Raw genomic sequence first — 20,193 nt, forward strand, 5'->3', positions numbered from 1 at the left:
CTCAAATTCTTAATTTTGATTTTATGTTTTTCCATTCTGAAATTTCTTCTTGCTACTTTTTCAAATCTGTAGTGTCACTTTTGATGATTTCTTGTTTCTTACTGAAGTTTTTAAATTCAGCTTTTATCTCCATGGTAAGCATTGGGGTTTTCCTATGATACCAGTAAGACATACCAGAATATATTCTATACCCCACTTTTCAAAACACAGCTCTTTATGATTCCAGCCTGGGGTATAAGGTATTTTATCAGAGCCTTAGCCTTTGATGGGCTCTTCTGAGGTGTGCCAAAGGAATAGCTCTGTCTCTTCTCTTGGATCACTCTGCTGCAAAAGAAGTTGGACCCTGTAAATCTCCATCTGACTGCCCCCTTCCACTTCTCTCGAGCTCCCCAAAAGTGAAGCCTCCTGCCTCCACAGCTGCCTTCTTTCCAGAGCCCCTCCCTATCCCCAGGGCAGAAGCAGCTCTTGCTCACTTCTTTGAGCTCTAATCCTTTCTCTGTTCTCACTAGGTAGTTTTTCACTCTTTATGCTGGTGATTCTTTAATGCTTAAAATTTTTTTTTTTATTTCATGCAGTCTTTGTAGTTGTTTCTGTCACCTTCAGGGGAAATGCTGGTCAGAGAAATCCAGATTTGATCTGTCCTTTACAGTGTTTCTCAAAGAATAGTTTGCAGACACATTCCAATCTACCAGCCATTTACCCCTCTATAATGAGATAAGAACAGAAATTGAGACTAAACGTCTAGAAACTGTTAGAGTAATTTGACATTGCTGTGAAATCGTAGCACATGATTTTGTATGTTGTAAAAAGTATTAGTTGTTAAAATACCTGAGGGGGGAAAAAGCTAGTCCTTCACCACAGTTAATTTGAGAAACACTTCTTCGTACAATCAGGTACAAGTCTCCTACAAACCTCCTCTTTCTCTGCTTTTGCAGAATACATTGTAGAGGAGGGAAAAAAACCTTTCCTCTATACTTTTTGGTTATATGACTGAGGCCTGCAAATTAAACTGGCAAATGACAGATAAGCAGGAGAAAAGATTTTCATTCGCACATGGGGGGTGGGGGACATGCTCACAGAAAAAAGTGAAAGCCACAGAGACCCAGAGGCTTATATACCATTTTAACAGTGAAAGTAAAGAGACTAGACAAGGGAAGGGGGGAGTTTGGGCATCTGGGGTTGGGGGTAAATTGTGGGAAGGTGATCGGAAAATATATGGTAAATAAGAGTTATTTAGTAAGGTTTATTACACAGGTAAGAGTAGTTTTCTTCTTCCTGGTACATGAGAGGGGAACACCTTTACAAAAGGAAATTTCTGTCACCTTTACAAAGGGAAATTTATGTCCTGTTTTTAGGCAGAATGGAGGAGAGTACAGCATTCTTCCTGTATCTGCTGATTTTCGATTGCCTTCAGTTCAAAATAATCCTGTACTAAAGTGGCATATTTTGGGTGGTATATTCTGATTCCCTTCAACATACAGCCAGCCATACCTTGTGCCTCTAGACCTGTGATCTGTTTTGTTTGTTTGGAGCATTTGTTTATGAAAAGTTTTTAAAAATTTTATAAGTAATGCATGTTTATTACAAAATTTTTAAAATTCAGATAGATGAAGTGGGGGAGGTAAGATCATTCATAATCCCATCACTTTTCACAATTCAGAGTAAACCTCCCATAGTTTTTCTCTGTGTATAGTATAGAAGCATTCCCCATACTCTTCCTTAGCAGGGTTTCTTCTCTGTCTCATTTACTCCCTCAGAATGGAACCAACTGGGGAAATTCAGAACATGCTTCTTGAAGCTTCTTGGCAGATCCAGAAACACACTAAGATGGGAAGCCAAAGCGAAAAACAATAGAAGAAGCCTTATAATTGGTTTTTTAAAGTTTGTTTATTTATTCATTATTTATTTTGGCTGTGTTGAGTCTTCATTGCTGTGTGCGGGCTTTCTCTAGTTGCAGTGAGTGAGGGCTGCTCTTCGTTGTGGTGCGCAGTCTTCTCATTGTGGTGGCTTCTCTTGCTGTGGAGCACGGGCTCTAGGCATGCAGGCTTCAGTAGTTGTGGCACGCGGGCTCAGTAGCTGTGGCGCACAGGCTTAGTTGCTCCATGGCATGTGGGATCTTCCCGGACCAGGGCTTGAACCCCTGTCCCCTGCATTGGCAGACGGATTCTTAACCACTGTGCCACCAGGGAAGTCCCATAATTGTTTTTAAAATCATATTATCAGATAAAGTTTATCAAAGAATTAAGACATTGAACTTTTTGTTCAAGGTTATTATATTAGGATTGTATGCATTATGAATATGTATATTTTAAGTTTCTGTGATGAATAAAATTTGCATGAATAGCAGTATTTTTAGTTATTTCTGTATCTCATAAAATTTAAAATTAATGGATTGCCGTTTTTACTTTAATATCAATTAGTGTTGCAATTAGCTAATCAACTAGCTTTAATAATAGAAAATTACTTTCACAGTAATGACTTACTTTCAGACTAAACCCTCATAGAGCATGCCGGCATGTTTCAGAAGTTCCATAGGTTTTTTTTTTTTTTTTGGTACCCCTGGTTATGAACCATTGTATTAAAAAAGTGTATAATAGCCAAAAGATCCCATTTATAATAGCAACTAAAAATATAAAATGCCTTGGGGGGGAACCCAATAATCAATATTTGGAACTAATGTGAAGAAAACCTTAAAACTATAACTTAGAGACATGAAAGGAAATGGCGAGGCGTATCATGTTCAAGGATGAGAATATTAAGAAAATGTTAATTTCTGCTGGTTAATCTATAAATATAATATTATTTCAGCCAAAATATAAAAAATGTTTAGCGTTTGAGAAACTGATTTTAAAGTTCAGCTGGGAGAAAAAACTCATAAGAAAATGTTTACAAAGAATAATAATGAAATGAGACTTATTTTGCCAAATATTAAAATATACTATTGCAGAATTAAAAATGGTATGGGACTAGATACAAAAATAGTGGAAAAGAGTAGAAACCTAAAAATACCTTGGTGTGTGTATATGTAAATGTAGAAATTGTCACTTCAAGTACTAGTGTTTCAGATATGTCCATGAAAAATGAGTCGATTCATGCTGGTGATTGTAGAACAGGGCAGTAAGCAATTTCCAGTTATTTCCCACTGACTGGTTCCCTCCTTAAGTGTTGTCCTCTCACCACCTTAGTACTTTCTCCTACCCTTAAGATTTTTTTCCCCCTTCCAGATCCCTCCAAAAAAGCCTTCCCTCTAGCTCTAAGGATTCTTATTGCTTTATGATGCAATCAATTTAGCTCTCTCCTTTGCCTAACTCTTCTCTCTTCTAAGTTGAATAGTGCTTATCCTCACATTTCGCAATTAAAAAGGAAAATGCCTAAACAAAACTGTAATTCCCTCACTGTGTGTTTTTAGTCTTCACAGATCAACCAACCAGCTTAAACTGCAGCCAGCTTTAAAAATAGTGCTTTTTTTCTCCCCACAACACAAAGAAATGAGAAATATTCAGCCTCTTTAGTAGGCAAGGAAATGTAAATGAAAGCAATCATGAGTGACTTTTTTTCCTCCTATCTGATTGGCAAAGATTAAAAAGAATAGTCATCCTAATAGAGGCAAGGTAGAGGAAAGAACACTTTCACACCCAGTAGTGGCAGTATAAATTGTTAAAATATTTCCAGTAGTGTATGTATCAAAAGTATTATTGTCTGTGCCCCTTGACCTAGCAACTCTGCTGGTAGGACTTATACTGCAGCAAATGATCAGGGTTGTTCACAAAGATACATGATCGTGTTCATCCGGGCTTTATTTCTGATTGTGCAAAATGGGTACTGCCATACTTCAGAGTAGACTGAGCCATCATAAAAATTATTTTGGAGAAAAATCCTATTTGACGTTGGAAAAAGTTCGTTGGCTGTGAAATGAAAACTAGGTAAAATTTGTAAAGCCTTGTAAAAATGTGAAAGTATTTTCATTTACGTAAAACCACACCAAGATTTAAATAAACTATTCATTAAATATTTACTGTGTGCATAGTATTCTGCCAGGTTTTGGGTGGGAGTATGTTGAAAATATAAAATATACTTGTTCTTTAGGACTTCACCCTATTTTTGAACTGTTGAGCTTGAATGTGTACATTTGTTCCTTGCACACCTAGTAGGTGTAGCTGTAGATAATGGAAAGAACATTAAATATAGATAGGGATTTGAATTCTGTCCCTGTAACATACTTGTCTACTCACTTAGACAACTTGTTTGAGAACGAGAAGGATGCTGACCTCATGGGATGATGGTAAGAAGGAAGGGAGATATAACAAGGAATGCTTTCCATGATACTTGATGAATAGTAATATTAGTTAGTAATGTTTATTAATTATTATTAATGGATTAGTTATTAATTATAGGTAATAGTAATGAATAGTTAGTTCCTTTGCTTTCCCTTCTGGAAGTCTATTTCCTCAGTATAAAACCTGCAACAGGTATTTTGGTTCCTGAGCTACTAAATAAACGAATGAATGAGATACTGGATTTGAAAACACTTTATAAGACTTAAAGCATTATGAAAATGTTAGCTAACTATTCATTGATATATGTAATAATCTGGCAAAAGTTTCATGTATACACATAAATATGTTTCTGTGTAAGTGCTAAATGTTATAATATGGGCTATATAGAGTTGTTATAGAATTTAAGCAAAAGAAGGCCTTAATGTGACTGGTAATCGTTGAGAGGCCTTCCTGGAGAAGGTGAGATTGGAATGGAACCTTGAATTAAGGTAGGTTTTGAGTGTGAGAAACAATATATACAGAAATGTGGCAGAAAAAGAAACAAAATGGTATATTCAGGGAGTAGTGTAAGACTAATCTGCGTAGAGAGTGAGTTATTCTTGAAAAGTCATTAGACAGGGTAGGTAGAAGAAGCAAGGTATGGCTGAGACAACAAGAAACCTTACTGATCTGGTGAGAAATAGAGAACCATTTTAAGTTTGGAGGCAAGATAGTAGCCCTGCGTCACCAGCACATCAGTGTGTTAGAGTATGTTTGTAGCAGTTAACTTTGGTAATGGAAGTATAAACAAAAATTAATTATGGATTAGCTAATTATTTTTTTCCTTTCACAGTATATAGCTTGAATTCCCTTTTAGTGGCGATAACTATAGCTAAATGTTTTAGAATCGTTGTTGTATTCTTAAAATATTACATGATGTGACTAGATACAATTTTGGAATTTGATTCAAAAATATGCCACAACCCCCAACATTGCCCTTTTCTGAGACTTTTTGTTGTGATAACCTAAAGAAAATTTATAGGCAGTTTCCCACACTTTATGTTATTTGATGCTACCATTTGCTTGTTCTTCCTGTTTTTTCCCCCTGTAGATTTTCAGTGTTAAGATGGTTATAATGTCCTTTATAATTTGTCTATTTTTCATCAAAAGGAGATTTAAATAATTTATTATAATCTTTAGCTGTAAGTCAACTAAAAACTTAGTTACAATGTATTCACTTTCAATGTTTACTTCCTGAAATTTTCTCTTTCCTTATATTCTTTTTCACATTTCTCTACAGTATGGATGGAGCGGATCTGTGTTTTGAAATCGTAAAACGAGCTGATGCTGGTTTTGTATACAGTGAAGCCGTGGCCAGGTACGTAATTTGTATGAACTCCCCAGAAGTAAAGGTAGAAGTAAAAGAAAGAAATGACAAGGAAATCACATGAAGTGGCCTGCTCTTTGAACTGATGACGAGCATACTGCCACTCTTTCTTACAAGGAGCATCTCTCTTTTAATGTGCATTAGTGGAACCAAACAGTGACTGGAAATGCAAAATATTGAACAATGAATTGATCTATTTATATGGATTTACAGTTTAACTTCACTACTGCTATCTTTTCCATTTCTGATGACTTTTATACAAGGAGGAATTTGATAGCTCAGGAACCGTGTAGAACTAAACTTGGGTCTTTTTGTGTGTTTGATTTTTGCTTTTTAGCAGATGTGTCTCATTAGTTCTTCAGTTTGCCTTTTAGTGATAGCAAATTGTTAGGTGACCAGTTAATCTGAGAAAAAGCATAGAACAGTAGAAGGAACAGAAATAAAAGCACAGTTTTTCTGCTGAATATATTTGCTTCAGGCCAGTGTTTGATCTCCCAATCAAGTAGCCACCATTGTTCCAAGTGTAGGAGTTCTTGTAAAGAACTAATGAATCAAAATAAGGATTTAATATGAAAAATCACAAGAGCCATGCACTGGGCCACTTGCTTGTAGATTTGAAGCAGTACAACTTTCTGTTTTGGTGACAACCATATCATAAATACCCACTCCAATAAATTGCCTTTTTAATACCTGGGGTACAGCATCCCTCCTCAGTCACTAACCATAGTATGTTGAAGGGTTCAAACCCACAAACCCATTAGGATTTATTAAAACTTTCTACCATTTGAGAAATAGTTACCATTAAATGATTATAACTTTCTCCCTCCTATCATTCTTTTTATAATTATGGCACAATGGACAGATATGACTGAAAATAGCTTAGAGACTACTTCATGCGACTTTAAGCTTAGAATGGCTTGACTTTCTTCAAATTCTTTGCCCTGCCTTCTCCTCACTGAGAAGCAAGGTCTCCAGTCTCAGGAGATGGAGCAGCCATAGCTATAACACAAGATAAAGAATATACTCAATTGTAGGTAGCTGCTGTTTTGTACTCCTGGAGCTAGGGAGAACAAGCAAATGAAAGTTTATATATACTAACTTTAATTCCTTCTTTTAACTCCTGATGTATTCATGGTAGAACTGAGGCTAAATATCCTTTTTCTTTTGTGCCATGTTCACTGAAGCATATTCTAGGGTTTTCTTTTTTTTTTAATCCCATTTTACTCTTGTTTTGAATTCTTATCACAGTTTAAAATTTTTATTTTGTATTGTGTTTCAGAATTAAAAAGCGTTCTTTAATACCAAAAGTAGTCAATGCTGTCTTGATTTTTCTTATGACACAGTGGTAAACCACTTTCTTCTACTAAATGAAACTCTCAGACTTTTGCATATCATTGTTCATATTTATTTCTTTAAGAATTTGAGTTTGGGGCTTCCCTGGTGGCGCAGTGGTTGGGAGTCCGCCTGCCGATGCGGGGGTCGTGGGTTCATGCCCCGGTCCGGGAGGATCCCGCGTGCCGCGGAGCAGCTGGGCCTGTGAGCCGTGGCCGCTGGGCCTGCGCGTCTGGAGCCTGTGCTCCCCTTCAGGAGAGGCCACGGCAGTGAGAGGCCCGCGTACCGCAAAAAAAAAAAAAAGAATTTGAGTTTTGTATTTTCCCATATTGATATCTTTCAACAGCAGCATCAAATAGGAAAAACTAAAAATGCTAGATGTTGATTTTATAAAATAGTGAAGCTTGATGGAGGAAGATGACGTTTTCCTTTTGGAACCACAAAAACACTGGGGTACCTGGCATATAGGCTGTCAGAGTTGATGTTAAACCAGTAACACTTTTACTCTGTTCCCTACTCATCCCTATCACTTTTCCTTAACTTTGAGCCTGTCTCTGCCACTGGACTAGATGTCAGGATAGGGAGAATAGTAGTGTTGTAGAGGTGATGTCATACAGTGAAATGACTTGAGTTCTCTCCCAATCTTGAGATTTATAGAAAAGTTAGATGTTTATATATATCAAGATGATTGTATATCAATCAAGCCTGTTGATTTTAAGATCTACCTATATTGCTGTTAAAATGGTGATTTTATGAAAGGAACTTTCCAGAATGGACCAGAAAAGAGTAGTATTGGGATCAGTAAGTGACACTGCATAGAGAGTGGTTTGGCACAATTGATTAAAAACCCTTCCTAAAAATGACAAAAGGGAGTGGCCTCAAAAAGTATGATTATGTATGTCCCCTACTGCAGAGTACCAATGACCATGTAACAAGGGCACGTAAATCCTTCCTTTGGTTTAGAGCGTTCAACCAGGTGACTTCTACCTTCCTTCTCTCTGATTCTGTGATTTTTTGTTGGAAAATTCAGCTTGCATTAGTTATTCTAGTGAGACCAATTGCAAGAAGACTCTGAGACACCAAGTAATCATATTGATAATGTTGTTTTTCTCCAACTGGCTGAGCGTCAAGAGGAGCAGCAAAGCATGACATGAAAGAAAACTGCGTTCAGTCCTTACAACCCAATTAGTGATTACCTCTGTTCTTTCAGAGGTGGTGAGTTGTGGAGCAGGCTAACATATAGGATCAGATTATCAAATCAAACTCTCACAAATCAGAGAGATATTCTTCCCTAGCACCAGGCTTTACTAAACAGTTATAAGGATACGAGCAATCAAAAGGCTCAGCTGAAGCAAACAGAGCTCTGGGCCTTTTAAGGGCAGCTCCTCACTTCATTCCTTCCTGCATCAGAAATGCACCTCTGGCCCAGAATAGATGAGGTCTCTACGTGAGGTTTGTGAGATTCCACACACAGAGGGGAGCATTTAAATTATGAAACATCTCCATTGTGTATCCTGGAGAGTTGTATAGCTTACATGACATCTTCCAGGAAGCCATTCATGCCTCAGAGATCCTGGGTTCTGTTTATCATAGGTAGTCCTTAGCCAGGAACATTCTGTAAAGGGAATTCCAGAGATAAGCTTTCTTCAGCTTAGCAAAGAGCTTTTTTAAGTGTAGTCTTTTTTTGCCCAGAGTTGCCAAAGAGAGTAGGCTGAGTCACCTCCCTTCTTTTCTTCCACCTCCAAAATACCTCCTTCCAAAGGAAGTGAGGATTGCTGGCCAGCTCTTTTCTTTCCACAGAGTTATCATCATTCCTGATCCTTAGGGATGGAGACAAACATAGATATTGATGAGTTTCTCTGAAAGTATAGGCCACCATGATGCTTCATGAAATGAAGCTTTTTGATTAAAGTTTAGTCAGCAACTCTCTAGAATGTATATGGGTGGATTTTGGTTCTGTAGTCTGCTTGCACACTATTCACATGCACAGCCTCCCAAGGGTCATGACTGGGAGGGTGGAGAAAGATCAGTTTAAATATGTTATATTTGGGGGAAAAAAATTCTACCCTGCCCCCACAGAAATTCTAATATGTATGTATATTTGGGTTAAATAATTGAGTATTCGGATTTAAAAATGCTCATTCATTGAGGTTTTTTCTTTTTGAGATAAGAATTTTTTTTTTAGAATTTTCTTCAGGCTAAGGATAGAAGTGGCTGTCCTAGTGCTAAGTATCCAGAGTAGTCGTGCTGTTAGGTATAAGCTAGGTCCATATTACCTAACTTAAACTTACCTACTATTCCAGTGTTCACACCTAGATGCACAAATAGGCTGTTCCTAAATCTTGACTAAATTTGATAATAATAGACTTAACCTTTGTAGCATGCTTTAGAGTTTTTAGAAACTAGAGTTTTTCACACTTGTTATCTCTGCCATTTCGGGGGGTCACAGATCCTCCAAAGCATGATTTGAACCAGGAAAGGGCCACAACACCAAGTTAAGAACCCCTAACTTAAACAGAAAGTTAATTTCAACTGCACTGGCCCAGGCAAAGAGTATGTGACCGTGACCCGCCATGTGTACATTTGCAAAGTAAGAAAAATTGGACATCACAACTGCAGGAGCCTGGCTCCTTCTGCTTAGAGCCCAGTTGTGAGGAGACAATGATAAGTACAGGAACAAAGCCTGGGGTTTTTTTTCCCCTGCCTTTCATTTTTAAACTAGAACCTTCTGATCAATTCTAATACATGAAATAATGCATATGCTAATTAGAGGGACATTGATGTGAGTTTGGCTAGATAGTAGTATACCAAAGAGGGAACTCAATGGAAATGTCTTAATTTTAAAGCAGGAGTGGAGAAAATTTTTTTTGGTCTTGAGTCACAAGCACACACACAAGGTCATTTGTAAGTACCATTAAATTATTTAGTTTTTATTTTAAAGTGTGGGGAATAAAAGATCTGGATAGAAAAAAACAAAATGCAATAAATACTAAGCAATAATTAATGTTAAGTATATTGCATTTCTGTGTCATGGCTAGTTGGGAAGGAAAAGGGGAAAGTGAGAAAGGAAGAGGGATAGTAGGGAGAAAATGACAGATATGAAGGGAATAAAATTCAGAGGAAGAGAAGATGAAAAAGACCCTCAAAGAAGAAACAGTGGGATTACAGAAGAATTTCAGAATGGAGGGAAGGAAATCGAAGTAAGTTCTGAAGTAATGCTGAATGAACTGCTCTTGTCACACCCTGTGGCTAGTTGACTCTGTTACCTTTTTTTTTTTTTTTTTTTTTTGGCGGTACGCGGGCCTCTCACTGTTGTGGCCTCTCCCGTTGCGGAGCACAGGCTCTGGACGCGCAGGCTCAGCGGCCATGGCTCACAGGCCCAGCCGCTCCACGGCATGGGGGATTCTGCCGGACCGGGGCACGAACCCGCGTCCCCTGCATCGGCAGGCGAACTCTCAGCCACTGCACCACCAGGGAAGCCCATTTTTAAGGACTGTTCTTTAAAATGCTCGCTCCTCCTCTGTTCTTCTCCCGGACCGGGGCACGAACCCGTGTCCCCTGCATCGGCAGGCGAACTCTCAGCCACTGCGCCACCAGGGAAGCCCATTTTTAAGGACTGTTCTTTAAAATGCTCGCTCCTCCTCTGTTCTTCTCCCGGACCGGGGCACGAACCCGTGTCCCCTGCATCGGCAGGCGAACTCTCAGCCACTGCGCCACCAGGGAAGCCCATTTTTAAGGACTGTTCTTTAAAATGCTCGCTCCTCCTCTGTTCTTCACCTGGACCCAGTGCGGAGCCTCTGTGGACCCTGCTGACCTGGTGAGGAGTTTGACTTCCTAGGACTTAGGCCCAGAAGGAACTCTGCTTTGTTCAAGGATGCCCCAACTAAAACTTGATTATGTTGCAAAAAGAAATTGTAGAGGCATAAGAGGGTTCTTCTTTCTTGTTTGTCCTTAAAGCTAAATGGAAATAAGACAGAGAGCCAGCCTCTGCTGGCAGATAAAAGGTTCCCACCCCTTTAGTCAGAATCCTTGGTGTACCTCTGAGCACTGGTCACTTAATAGCAATCCAGTGTAACTAAGTAGAATTAACTGAGTGTCAGAAAACTTTTTCATGTTTTAAGCTTGAATTTTTAGTTTGCAGAGCTATTTTAGTTATGAACTGTGTGAAATTCCTTTGACTTAGATATCTCAGAAAATACAGAACGCATTAATTCTTTATAAAGCTCATAAACTTATGCATCTGCCAACTTTTTCATTACTAAGGTGCACATTCCACCAATCTTGTCTACTCAAATGAAAAGTGTCTGTGGGCAGTGAGTATGAAGGTGGGAGTTATAAACTAGGGACACTGTACATTAAGTTTTAAAAATATAAGGGTTTTTTTTTTTACAGTTTTAGATTTCTTTTGTTTTTCTACAGTCATTACATGAGACAGATACTGGAAGCTCTACGCTATTGTCATGATAACAACATAATTCACAGGGATGTGAAGGTAAGTCATTTTTATCACTAACTTTAATATTTGTGAATAGAAACTAACTTATAGCAATGATAAGAATTAGAAATTTTTCTTTAGTGTTCTTATAAAGAGTATCTTAAAGTTAATTTTACTTACAAATAAAAATTTGTTTAACTGGTTTATATGTGGAGAGTTGTACTAGTTCTTAATAGGAACACTTTTTTATCATTTCAATTTCCTTATTTTTATTAAAATGTACACACATTCTAAAATTCTGTTATTCCTCCTTCGCCATTATGTGTGTAAGAGAGAAGTGTGAAAATCCAACAAATAGGAAGAACCAAACAATATCCTATACTAAGTTAATTGGGGGGAAATTAGAATTTGGTTTATATAGTAAAAGTTCATCACACACTTATATTTTCTTAATGTTGCAATGTAGAATAGTCAGCATTTTATTTTCTTTGCAGAGTTTTTAAAAATAGTCTGAAATAGTAATTATAAATGCAATATAGTTTGTACCCTTAGGAATATGAATATTACCATTATTCAATCTTTATGCCTGTTTAATCCCAGTATCAAGTTTATGAGAACTGTCAGTCCCTGGCTTATAAGGTGTCAGGTAGGACATGGAGGCATGCAAGAAAGGAAGCCATGGGCCTTCCTCCTGATGCCTACCCCCTTTCAAGGCCTCGAGTCACTAAGAGCCCCTGTGGTCTCTCTGGCCCTGTTGTCTACTTTCACGTGCTCCTGTTTTGTCACTGGCCTCTCTCTAACCCGCAACATCCACAGATATGGCGCTCTCCTTCCCTCAAGATGTATTATCAAAGGCCTGGCTCCTTTAATGTATTTTAATGGTTAAGAAAATTAAGTAGAATTTAGTTAAATTTTCTATAACGTTTGGGAAATTTTAACTGAAATTCTTGTGGTTAAAAGCTGAGGGAAAGCATGAGCAATTCCAGATCAATCTGGTAGAATGTTATAATAGCAATGAAAAATAATTGGAGAAATGCACAGAATACACATTAGTGTAAATTAGTTGTAAAATGTCTTATTCTTTTCAAATGTGGTGATAGGAAAATGATATTATTATTGCCACTCAACATTAACAGCCCAATGGATACATAGCACTTTTATAAGGAAATATTCTTCAGTTATGCAAACAAAGAGAATAAGAAGTGTAGAAAGATAAAGGGGGGAGGGAATGGTCAATGATAGCAACGTGCTGTGTCATTCTTTTGCGCTTAATTAATGTAAGAAAATGCATGTATACAGAGTGAAGTATATCTCCTTATATATAATGACAAAAATGACAATTTGAGGGACTTCCCTCGTGGTCCAGTGTTTGAGACTCCGTGCTTCCACTGCAGAGGGCGTGGGTTTGATCCCTGGTTGGGAAACTGGGATCCCACATGTCATCCGGCATGGCCAAAAAAAAAAAAGACAATTTGAAAACTTAAAATGTGTAAAACAGATTCTTAGTTCATAGAGTAGCATTGTGTTAAAAACACTTCTGCTCAAGAGGCAAATTTTTAAAATTGAGATATAATTAACGTTTAACATTATATTAGTTTCAGGTATACAGCATAATGACTTGATATATGTGTACACTGTGAAATGATCACCACAGTAAGTCTAGTTACTCTCTGTCACCATACAAAGTTACAAAATGTGCAATATAATATTATTGACTAGTCACCAGGCTGTACATTACATCCCCCTGACTTGTTTATTTTATGGCTGGAAGTTTGTACCTCTTACCTGCTTCACCCATTTTGTCCACCCAACCCCCTTCACCTCTGGCAGCCACCATTCTGGTTTCTCTGTCTCTGAGTTTTGTTTTGTTTGTTCATTTGTTCTGATTTTTAGATTCGGCGTGTAAGTGAAATCATAGGGTATTTATCTGTATCTGACTAATTCACTTAACATAATACCCTCAAGGTCCATCCACATTGTCATAAGGGCAAGAGTTTGTTCTTTTTTATGACTGAGTAGTATTCCACTGTGTATGTATGTGTATATGTGTGTGTGTGTGTGTGTGTGTGTGTGTGTGTGTGTACACACTACATCTTCTTTGTTCATTCATCCATCAATGGACACTTAGGTTGTTTCCATATCTTGGCTATTGTAAATAATGCTGCAGTGATGTGGGAGGTACACATAGTGTTTTTTCTTTTAGCGTTTTCAAATTAGTGTTTTTGTTTTCTTCAGATAAATACTCAGAAGTAGAACTGCTCGATCATATGGTAGTTCTGCTTTTAGTTTTTTTGAGGAAACTCCATACTGTTTTCCAGAGTGGCCACACCAATTTACATTTCCACCAATGGTATATGAGGGTTCCCTTTTTTCCTACATCCTCACCAACACTTATTATTTCTTATCTTTTTGATGATAGCCATTCTAACAGGTGTGAGGTGACATCTCATTGTGGTTTTGATTTGAATTTCCCTGATGATTAGTAATGTTGAACATCTTTTCATGTACATGTACTATCTGTCTGTCTTTGGAAAAATGTCTATTCAGATCCTCTGCCCATTTTTTAATCAGATTGGGTTTTTGTTATTAAGTTGTAAGAAGCAATTTTATTTTGAATTCTGTTCTTGAAAGGTAATTATATCAATATCATATGATAAATGATTGACAGCGTACTCTACTGTAATACTTTCAATAATATAGTCAGCTTTTTGATTAGCCATGGTATTTGATATAATGACAATCCAAAACCAAATAAAATCCCAAAGTAGTTATGTTTGAATGCTGTGCTTCACCTTCTAACTTACCTTCGATTGATTTATTCAACAAATATCCGAGTGCCTACTTCATGCAGTATACTGTGCTTAGAGCCCTAAAGGCATTATTATGGTCTCAGTAGAGAGATGAGATAGTGTATCTGTTACCAGCAACTACGGAATAACACACAGTGACTTGCAACAACAAGCGCCATTTATTTGCTCTCAGTTCTGCAGTTGAGCAGAGCTTGATGGGGACTGCCTGATTCTGTTTCACAGGCTGTTGGCTAAGGCGGCATGGTTAGTATCCACAAAGGCTTCACTCACTTTTCTGGCATCTCAGCAGAAGTGAACAGAACAGCTGGAAGCTGGCTAGGCCCTCTTCATAGTCTCTCATTCAGAACATTTCTCTCTTTGTCTTTCTCCCCCCTTCATGGCCCATTTTTCTAGCAGGACAGTGTCTCATGGCACCAAAGGAGCAAAAATGGAAGTTACCAGGCCTCTTGAAGCCTCGACCTGGAATTGGCACTGTGTCCTGTCCTCTGCATTCTGTTAGTCAAAATGTCACAAGAGTAGCCTGGATTCAAGAGGAGGAAAAATAAGTTGCACCTTTTAGTTGGAGGAGCAACCTATGTGCACAAGAATAGGAGAACTTGTTTGTGGCCATCTTCACAGATAGACAAAACAAATAATTATCGTCCAAGGTACGGGATGGTAAATATAATTAAAAGACAGAGTCAGAGAAACGTCATGGAGGAAGTTACATTTGAGCCTAGTCTTGAGTCATGGCGGAGTTACACTGGGATGAGAGGATGTTTCAAGCAACAGGATAGTGTGTGCAAAGGCTCAAAGTTAGTTTTGTATTGGATTTTAATAAATTTGTTTATTGTGTCTAAAGCACATGCCAGATAATTTTGAGGAAGCATCCAGAAACATTCTAAGGAAGGGAAGAGAGAAGTGATTCTGAAACTGCAAGTTAATAAGAAGAAACCACCAGAAAAGGCACCATTGTTGAGTTGGGAAGCAGACTTTCAACACAGAGCACACATTATTGTTGATATTCTTTATATTTCAGTACCTGAAATCTATACATTTCGCATGGGTAAATGTAATACTCACATTTAGCTAATTGGTAAATTTGAACTCGGGTGTATTTTTCTTAAGACGTGCATCCAAAAATTTGTATCGAGTGCCTACTATGTGTCAGGCACTATTCTAGGAACCGGAGCTACATCAATGAACAAAACAGACAAAATCACTGCCCCAGTGGAGCTGACTTTCTAGTTCAGGAAGACAGACACTGATCACTGAGCATAAGGAAGTCAACTGTGTAGTAGGTTAGAAGGTGAAAAGAACTACAGAAAAAAAGAGAGCAGCCAAAGGGGTAGGTAGGGACTGCTGGAGAAGGGGTTGCAATTCTAAATAGGGTGATCAAGCAGACCACATTGAGAACCTGACCTCTGGCAAGGACTCGAAGGAGAGAGAGAGAGTGCACTAACTGACATCGAAGGAGGAGGGTTCTGGGTAAAAGAACAGCCAGTGTAAAGGCACTAAGGCAGGAGCATAAGTGCCCTTTTGAGCAAGAGCAAGGAGGCCAGTATGGCTGAGGCGCAGTGAGCAAAGGGGAGAGTGGATAGTAGATGAGGTTAGAGAGGAAAGGAGAGGAGGGACTTTGACTTATACTCTGACAGAAATGAGGATTCACCAGAGAGTTCTGAACAAAGATGGACTATGATCTGACTTTCCACGGTAACAGGACTACGTTGCTTTGTTGGTAATACATTGAATAGGGGCTCAAGGGTGGAACTTGGGAAACAGGAGATGCTCCTGCCTGGCAGGACCAGAGTGGTAGCAAGGAGGTGGTAAAAAAAGTAGATTTCCAGATATATTTGAAGGTTGTGTCAACAGGATTTACTAATATAATTTCAGTAATTTAGGTAACCCAAAGTAGTTTCATTCAGGGCCTTATTATAGGGGTTTTCCAATGTAGTGATCTTTAATAACAATACATTTCACATGGCTAATAATTTAAAATTTCACTTGATGTGTTGTTACTGTTTTTGCTAAAACAACTAATTTTGCAGCCTAGTAGCTTTTCTTCACATTCAGATATTGTATATTCAGTGACTTGTCTGAATAGATTTCTTCTGTATGTAGATTTTGGTTTCTGTAGTTTTTGTCAAAATTTTCTTCCCTTATACTTAGTAAAGAAAATAGAAGACCATTGGAGCGTTCCATTCCTTTGAGAAATATTTAGATTATTTAATCATCTGTTTCAGCTAGCCAAGAATATTCTCATTTTCTCCCTGGTTCTGGTTCTCTCTCTCTCTCCTTCCCTCCCTCCTTCACCTCCCCCCCACCCCAAGTTCTTGATATTGATCCAAAAGCATTGGGTTTCCCAAAGGTCCTAACATTATATTAATAATACTTTTTTCTTTACTTGGTATGCATTTCTTTTTGAAATCATAATACCTGAGTCTAAAAATGTTTGGTTATATCAGGTTAGATTTGAGTATATGGTGCCATGTGACCTGTAGTGGAAACTGCTCGCTTTCGAGAAGCAGTTTCACATGAAATTGTGTAAAAAATAACTATATAATCCTTTGACATTTGAGAAGGTGTGTCATCATAGTACAGCATCTCCCAACAACCATGCACATTTGGGGCCAGGCACTTTGTTGTGGGAGGCTGTCCTGTGTTGTTGTTGCCTCTACCCAGCCTCTACCCACTACATGCCAGTAGCATTTCCCCCCAATTGTGACACTCAAAAATGCCTCCAGACATTGTCAAATGTCCCCTGGGGCACAAAAATCACCCCCAGTTGAGACCCACTGTCATAATGGCATATTTCTCATGTTTTGACTCCCTACAGGCATTAATTAAGGCATGTATTTTATTCCTTTTTTTCTTATGAAAGGATGTGGTAACTTTCATTATGTTTCAGTGTTTTCTTCCTCTCACCCCTAAATTAGAAGTACTTTAGAAAGAAATAGAACAGTTTTCAAGGTAAATGCAACTCCTGGCTCCTTGCCTGCCTTCACTTGCTCTGTTAAGCAGTGAAAGTTGAAATTTTCTTGTCTCTCCTGACTCCCAGAGACAGCCTCACAAAGCATCACCTGGGCGTGGAGAGACAAGCAAGCCGTAGACCTTTCTGTGGCTCTGACCTACTGATGTACTGTTTTAATAAACGAAGTTGAAGTTAAGCAGCTTCTTTGAGAGCAAACTGCTGTACACACAGTCACTTTCTATTCTGAATAGGGCCTGTGCCCAGGAGGTTTGGGGGCTCCGTTTTTAGTTCTCAGAACTGCAAAACCCCAGTCTCACAGCCGCTCAGCCAGGAGCCTCCGCCCAAGCATTTCTGTGTGTGCTTCCTTTAAATGGTTTTCCTTGCTAACCCGTGAACACGCCTGGCTGCTCTCTGGTCCCCTTATGGTATCAGTTCTCCTTTCACCAGCTTAGGGCCAGACTTCATTATAAATGGGTGTTCATCAGATCACGCTAGCTGCCATAGCATTGTGGATTTCTTACGGTATTTCTTCCTCTATTGCTCTTGACATTTCTTTTACATCTCTTACCACAACTCCCAAGAGTCCCTCATGTTTATATAAAATATTGAAATTCTCCTTAAAATGAAAACTTACTTATTCTGTTCTTTATTATAATAAGCACACAGGCTTACCTTCTGCGTTACTTTCGTAAGGTTGTTGTGAGCATAATGTACATGTTCAGCTTGAAAGTGGGGTTTTAATGCTTAGAAATACAAGATAAATTTAAGATGATTTTGCTTCTCTTTTTCCACCCACCCCCGTTCAAAAAAAATCAACTCCTTGATTTGAAAAGAAAAGAATGACTGTTTCTTTTGCTTAACAGATGTGAATCCTTTCACTGCTCCTTTCCTTTTTAGCCAACGGTAGCAAGCATGTATGATACAGCCAGAGCATTTGTGCTGTCAGGTATAAAACCTTTCTAGCTGTAGTAACTCTTGACACTGATATCAACTCACTTTGAATTTGGGGGCAGTCAGAGAAGGTTCATGGCATTGGGCTGCAGGATTGAAATGCTTAGCAAATTACCAGTGTCCCTCTGTGCTCCCTTTGTGGTTTGCCAAGCAAGATTTCCTTTCAACCTGTCTTCACACATTTGTTCATAACAACTTTCCACCCTGCAGACTGCAAAGCCAGGGGTGGGCTGCAGTCATCCTTACCAAATCAGAACAGGGTTGACATTGTAGGGGAACAAAACTGGCCACCCCCAAAATGTATCTCTTTGGCTTGAAGACTATTTGGCGCTGGTTGTTTTTAAGAAACGAAAGATTCAGGAAATTTTTCTTTTTACCTCCTCCTTAAGCGCCTGAAGGAATTTAAAGGGCCTGGTCTAGGAAGAGTACTGTCACCAGAGATGTCTGCAAAGAATATGAGCTGGTATGGTGGGGGAGCTGAGCAGGCTGGGGACACCAAAGTCCTCTCTGTGTTCCATTGTCTTTGCATGGAGTAGCAAGCACTTGTTTACCAAACATTTGTTTTTCTATCTCCATGTGAGTTGCCTTCCTCCCCTTTGAAGTCCCAAACCCCTACCTCCTTCTCCTCTCTCAGATGGCATATAAGTTCCAATTGCCCAGATTGTCCTTGGGCCTCATATTCCTATGGAACCCCCATAGGTACATAATTTAATTTGTTTTTTCTCCTGTTAATCTGTCTCATGTCAATTTAACTCTTAGACCAGCCAGGAGAACCTACAGGGGTAGAGGAAAATTTTTTCCTTCTTCAACATCTTCCTCTTCTACTCACAGAATAGAAACTCACTTTCAGGTTGAGTAGTACATCCTTAATTTTGCTGGTCTAGTCTTAATGGTACATATTCCTGATTAATAGTTTGCAAGTTGCCTTGATGGGAGTGTATATATGAAAGGATAAAGGGGGAAAGAAACATTTATCATGCCTGTTAAGATATAATCTTGTTGATCTTTAAGTCAAAATTTGAGGTTTCTGAAATTGTGTTTGACTATAACTCACGGACACATTAAAAACATTGTTTTTCTGAAACTCACACTTTAAAGTTAGGGTAAATTTAGAAAGGGATACCTTATGTAAAGTATTTGCCATGACATTAAATAGGCAGTACTTCAATTACACAAAAAAATTCAACATAATTTACAATCACCTATTCACGAAAGCATCTATGGTATAAAGATAAACGTGGTGATTAATACGCTCAGTACAGAGAATTAAAACAGAAGTTGTCTATCAGAATGAGTAACTTGAGAAATTGCATATCTTTTTTCCTGCCTTTTTTAAATGTAGGAAGCTCTACTTTGGTGTAATATCTTTTATCTTTTATTTAAATAGTGGTGATATAAAGTGGTTTTTTTAGTAATGCTTTTTACAAGTTACATATATCTTTAGAACTCCCAAGTACAGTGAGATTTAATACAGTACTGCTTATGTTAAATGAAAACTATTGATCATCTTCTCAATTCCTCTTAGTCTAATGAGTTCTGGTTTTAAAATTTATGTAAGAATAAAAGTATTGCTCTAACTGTGGAGAAAGCTGGATGTCTTGGGAAGTCTCCTGGTCGACGTTGAGTTATTATGTGATTCTCATGTCTATGAAATTACTAGATTGGACACCCCTGTTTACAGCCAGCACTTAGGGAGTCACCTGGAGTTCCCAGGTCTTCGTTCATCTCTGCAAATTAAAAATAATAGGACAGAAATAAGATTGCTACTATAAAAGAATAGTTGTATACTGTAAATATTTGAAGCCAGCATGTGTTTTTTCTGATGTTTCTCTGAACATTTTCTTCTCTCAGTTAAACATTGAAGTAAAAAAGGAGAAAAAATATTTACTGTTTTCTATTCTTTTTTAATGAAAATTGCACAGATTTGTTGGGAAAACCTCTAGTGATTTTGAGCACATGGCTCTTGGGGAATCTGTATAGTGAATTGTTTCTATATTTTAAATTCTAGAACGAAACATGCTATGAGGTTAAAGGCTTAGAAGTGCCATGTGAACTTGAAACTTTTTGAGCAC

At 38.2% G+C, this 20,193-nt stretch overlaps 1 protein-coding gene across 12 annotated transcripts in view; it reads left to right on the plus strand.

The window, feature by feature from the left end:
• The window catches only part of CASK (calcium/calmodulin dependent serine protein kinase), a 387,942-nt gene that overhangs the window by 193,035 nt on the left and 174,714 nt on the right, over positions 1-20,193 (plus strand). For all 12 annotated transcript variants that reach the window (XM_067723825.1, XM_067723826.1, XM_067723824.1 and 9 more), the window contains exons 4-5: positions 5,557-5,634; positions 11,395-11,467. In XM_067723825.1, coding sequence (XP_067579926.1) covers positions 5,557-5,634; positions 11,395-11,467 — 151 coding nt within the window. The remainder of the gene's footprint in view (positions 1-5,556; positions 5,635-11,394; positions 11,468-20,193) is intronic.

Source organism: Pseudorca crassidens, chromosome X (assembly GCF_039906515.1).
Source record: "Pseudorca crassidens isolate mPseCra1 chromosome X, mPseCra1.hap1, whole genome shotgun sequence".
Classification (NCBI taxonomy): Eukaryota; Metazoa; Chordata; class Mammalia; order Artiodactyla; family Delphinidae; genus Pseudorca; species Pseudorca crassidens.